Below are 4,847 nucleotides of genomic sequence, written 5' to 3'. Positions count from 1 at the left end.
CAAAAGCAGATCTACGAGTAGTTATGGATCTATCCTCCGATGCCAAAAGATATGGTTTAGCGTCTTATATGTTGCTAATCGTTTTCATCTAGGGAGAAGTAACAACTATGCGACTCGGAGTTATTGGCACTCATGTCGCTATGACGTTACTACCCTATATCACTAATATACAGTTTATTTACTTCTTGGATTTAGGAGATAACTGCTTTTCACTCGAGAGAAGATTTACAGGTACGTGGGATGAACATAATGCTTTTACTAATGGAACACTTTACCACTTTCTCGTTTGATCATCAATGTAAATTTGAATTCCTATGCATTTCTCTTTTTTAGCACATTCTTTTTTTTTCTACATGGTCTCAGTACAGCAAAGAACGTGAAGATACCCAATAGCAATCCGATTGGAAAGCCGAATAAAACACTCAGAATATCTCGAGTTTTTCTTGATTCTCCACCAATCCGCTTCGCTTTGTTTTGATTTGGTTTCAAAGTGCAGTCACAATGGTCATATTCCGATATACATATGCCTGTGTAGTTTTGCACTGTGGAAGTCAAAAGTTTAGTAGTAGTGGTAATGTTAGTGGAAGTGTCAGTAGTAGTAGAAGTAGTAGTAGTAGTGGTAGTGGCAGTGGTAGCGTTGGGGTAAGAGCATGTATACGTGTTGTTACTCTCGACACAATATAACCCTAAAGGGCACACGTTTGGCAAACACTTGCCGATCATACTTTCGCAATGATGACCAGTGAAACCAAATCTGCAAATACATCTGTTCTTTCCCATGTTTGAGATCAAAATTTCATTGTTTTTACACGGCGGCAACGATCCTTTTGGTATGACTGTTATATAAAAACATCGTTCTTCACCTGATTGCTGCTTATCGTTTGCAACATTTGCGCAGATGATATGTTTACCGAGATCCTTGTGAGTCGTTTTCCAGGTCAATGTTGTTGTAAAAGTATTTGTGCGATTCACATCCGGAATAACGGGAGATAATGATGAGGACATGATACCGGAACACGTGATTGCATTGGCCTTAGCCGAGGTGTTGTTGCCGTTATCGGCATATAGACCAATAGTAAGTGTGTTTCCTTCTGCAACCTCTATCGAATCTTTTTGTTCAGGTGTTGGAGGAACGAATCTCGGACCTTCTTCACATGGACCTGATCTAGGGATTATTTGTACAAGGAATTGTAAGGGCACAACACTGAGGGCATCACTTGATGTTTTCTTTGTTTTGCCGCCCAAGGTTATCGGTGCTCTTGGAAAATCTTCAATAGTAATGGCGGCAGCATAAATCCCATTTGATGAATAGTTATTGGCACTTGTCGTATTGAAATGCAACGTACACGTCTCTTCTTCAAGATATGCACCAGGGAGAGCATTGCAAACACTAATACATTCGGATCCTTCAGCCCAACGGCAACGAACATTATCTTCATCGGGGTCAACAAAGGGTAATTTCAAGACAATTTCACATTCAAACTTCACATAATACATGGGCTTACTCAGAGATTGAGGACTGGAATTCGGTGTTCCCGTATCACTTCTTGTCCGTAGATCAACTGTTGTTGAGATATTCCAAAAATCATCTCCTTTTCCATTTGACAATTTAATCCAGTCTGCGTCTGAGAATCCTACGATGAAAGGCCCAACATCTGGAAACATATACGTAAAGTTGTTTTCACCCTGCTCCCACATATCTGATTCACTGGCCCCAGTACAGTAATAATTAGTGGTGTGTAAGTGTTCTCTTCCACAGTTACGACTTTGACAATCCCAGTAATTATTACTAACGGCATCGACAAACTGGCCTATGAGGTTGGGCTTGCATCCTGGTCCAGTATCAAATTTCCACCCCAGTCTAAAATAGAAATGAACCTATGGAAAAATTAGAAAAGAAAGTTAATGACAGAAATTAATCAAGATTTAGAAGTTTGACATGGTCATTGGAGACTAAGAACTATGAAGAAGCTATGTATTGATTCAAATCCTAAAAAGGATATGATGTTGATATTGATGAATGCATCATATCAATCCATTACCTGTGCTTATACCTTGCCACGGTGTGATGGTTTGTGTACCCTCTGGGTCAGACGACGTTAAGAACCCCTAAACATTGCCGGACAACGCCTCAGTCGCATAGCACAATAGGATATTATCCTGACAACATCTTGGTCAGAACCCAAAAAAGACCAAGACGTGAGTGATGGAGACTGACTCGTGTGGGCAACTGAGCAGGGAGCCAGCAGACTGTTCGGACTTACTCGGAAAGGAGATAGGCGCCGCAAAATCGTTTAGCCCTTTGTAAAGACATGAACAGCAGACATCAGAATGCCATACCGGATCGTCGAGCCATGGTCAACAATGGCCTCGCAAGCCACTGATTTACTCCAGGGTGGCTGTCATAAGTTGACTACTGGAGACGACAGAGTAAGATAACGGAAAGGAATCACCATTGGAATTTTGGAATGTTCGTACTCTATACCCTGTTGAGCAGAACTCTCCTATCCGTTGCAGCGATATAGGTGCGATATAGTGGGTTTCTGTGAGATTAGAGGGAAAAACTTTGGATAACAACGACATCAGAAGGAAACAAGATATGGTGTTCAGGTGATGAGAGAGTTCACCAACATGGAGTTGCATTCATAGTTAAAACAGAAAACGTCAATGTCGTCATCGTGTGCACGCCTGTATCCATCCGAATAATCTCCATACGAATAAACAGCTAAACCTCATAGCATAACCATAATTCAATTATATGGGCCAACATGCTATTACAATGAAGAGGAGTTAGAATAGCTTTACGAAAGTCTGGAAGAGACAGTGGCGAATGCACCGGAGATAGATTATTTTTTTAATATTACAGGCAATTGGAACGTAAAGATGGGAAGAGGTGCACATCAGAGTTGAGCAGGAACAGTTGGAAAGTTTGGACTTGGAATTACAAACGACAGAAGGGAACAGGAAGTAGACCATTTCTGCACAGGAGAATTTGAATCAGCCTTTGAGCACTTCAAACCCGGTAAAGCGGCTGGGCTAGATGGTATCACCGCAGAAATGATAAAGTTTTTCGGTCCCTAAACAAAAGCGTGGTTACTAACTCCTTTCAACAACTGTGTTGAATCGTGCACAATACCAAAGCTTTGGCGAGAAGCAAGAGTGATAGCGCTACTTAAACCTGGAAAAAGCAACGAGGTGATAACGAGAACAAGCAAATTACAGACCCTGTGGTCATGGATCTGACAGCTGCCTATGCAACAGTATATCACAGGAAACTGCTCCTAAATGTTGCAAGGGTAACTTGAAACACAAATGTAGTTGCAATAATAAGATCCCTTCTGTCAAAACGTCGCTTTTATATGGAAATGGATAAGTAGAAAAGCAGATGGAGATCACAAAAGAATGGATTCCCTCAAGGATCGGACTTGCACCTATCCTTTTCAACATTTATATCAACCACCAACCTGAATTCAATGTATGTATGAGTTGCATTGTACAATAGTACGGCACCTATAAGATGCTATGCTACATCAGCATAAAAGTGTCACGGTCACAGGGAATCCACATATTGGGACCAAGCACGTCTGTTCCTGGCTAGAGCCACAATTTCGTCAATGGTCATAGAATCCAGCCCATGTAGTAGAGTGCCTGCTGGTCTTGTTGTCGAGCTCATCAAGTAGGTAATAAAAGTTAGACGCAGGAGGCGTTCTGCGTCCATGCATAAGATATATCCCGCAAAGCGGAGCCTGCGTCTCATCACTGTAGCTACCAGGTCTAATTCGGGGAGTTTTGTGGTTTCTCTGTAGTCCTCTCCCGTAATGACGGAAAGGCATCGGCTGTTGAAACCATTCATAGTTTTAGTTACACCCTCTGTAAGTCGCCAAGCCTCGCAACCATGGGTGACGACAGAGCAAACAAGCAAGAGGAACAAGAGATAATATATATATATATATATATATATATATATATATATATATATATATATATATCCTGAAGTGGGCAATTGACATGCTCATCAACGAGTCTAAACCAGCTGTCGTTACCTTCATCTACTATACGGCAGCATTTGACACTGTAAGGCACACATTTCTAGACAACGCACTCAGCTCGGCTTCGTCGCGTCATCCAAACCATCTTCGATGCATCATCTGGATGCGTGAGAATTAGAAAGCCTGACGGAAATGAAGAAACAGCTGCAGCCTTCAATGTCGCTCGTGGTGTGCTCCAAGGCGATATATTTTCCCCAATCGCTTTCATAACCGGCCTCATGCACATCTTCAAAATTCATGATAACCCAAATGCCGGAGTTACTGTCAGCTTGCTACCCAACCAGGTCTCAATAAGTTCCCTCAGGTATGCCGACGCATCAGAACGTTTATCATCCATAGCAGCAGGTTCGCGAAAAGATGCAGCTATAGATATCTCAATTCCAAAAACCATACCTCTGCACATCCACAAGGAAACCAGATGACGACATTGCAGCCATGGAATTTAAACACATATGCCCATCCTGTGAACGAGACTTTCCAAACAAGAGAGGCCTTGCTATTCATCAAGGCCGGTGGTGCGATGGTGGAAAGACTGTAAGATCGCGCAAAGGATCTCTCGCGGACCTAATTGTCCAAAAACAAAAACGCAAAAAGCGAACTTCCTCGTGTGACTATCGAGGGTGTACAATTAGACAATGTATACTCCTTTGAATACCTTGCTAGTCGTATCCAGTGCGATGGTGACGAGAGGGCTGATGTTGAATACAGAATGTCAATAGCACAAACAACATTCAAAACTCTATCCCATATGTGGTCCGATCACCGTCTGTCCCGCGGAAAGAAAATCTAGTTGTATGC

General features: G+C 42.1%; 1 protein-coding gene across 3 annotated transcripts in view; it reads right to left on the bottom strand.

The window, feature by feature from the left end:
- Nucleotides 1–245: 245 nt before the first annotated feature.
- The window catches only part of LOC144974126 (uncharacterized), an 8,614-nt gene continuing 4,012 nt past the window's right edge, over nt 246–4,847 (bottom strand). For all 3 annotated transcript variants that reach the window (XM_078917025.1, XM_078917026.1, XM_078917024.1), the window contains exon 4: nt 246–1,878. In XM_078917025.1, coding sequence (XP_078773151.1) covers nt 313–1,878 — 1,566 coding nt within the window. In that variant the 3' untranslated portion in view covers nt 246–312. The remainder of the gene's footprint in view (nt 1,879–4,847) is intronic.

Source organism: Berghia stephanieae, chromosome 5 (genome assembly GCF_034508935.2).
Source record: "Berghia stephanieae isolate SIO BIC M18660-M18661 chromosome 5, UCSD_Bste_1.3, whole genome shotgun sequence".
NCBI classification, from domain to species: domain Eukaryota; kingdom Metazoa; phylum Mollusca; class Gastropoda; order Nudibranchia; family Aeolidiidae; genus Berghia; species Berghia stephanieae.
The sequence above is the reverse complement of the archived record's forward strand: the minus strand, read 5'-3'. Positions and strand labels throughout refer to the sequence as shown.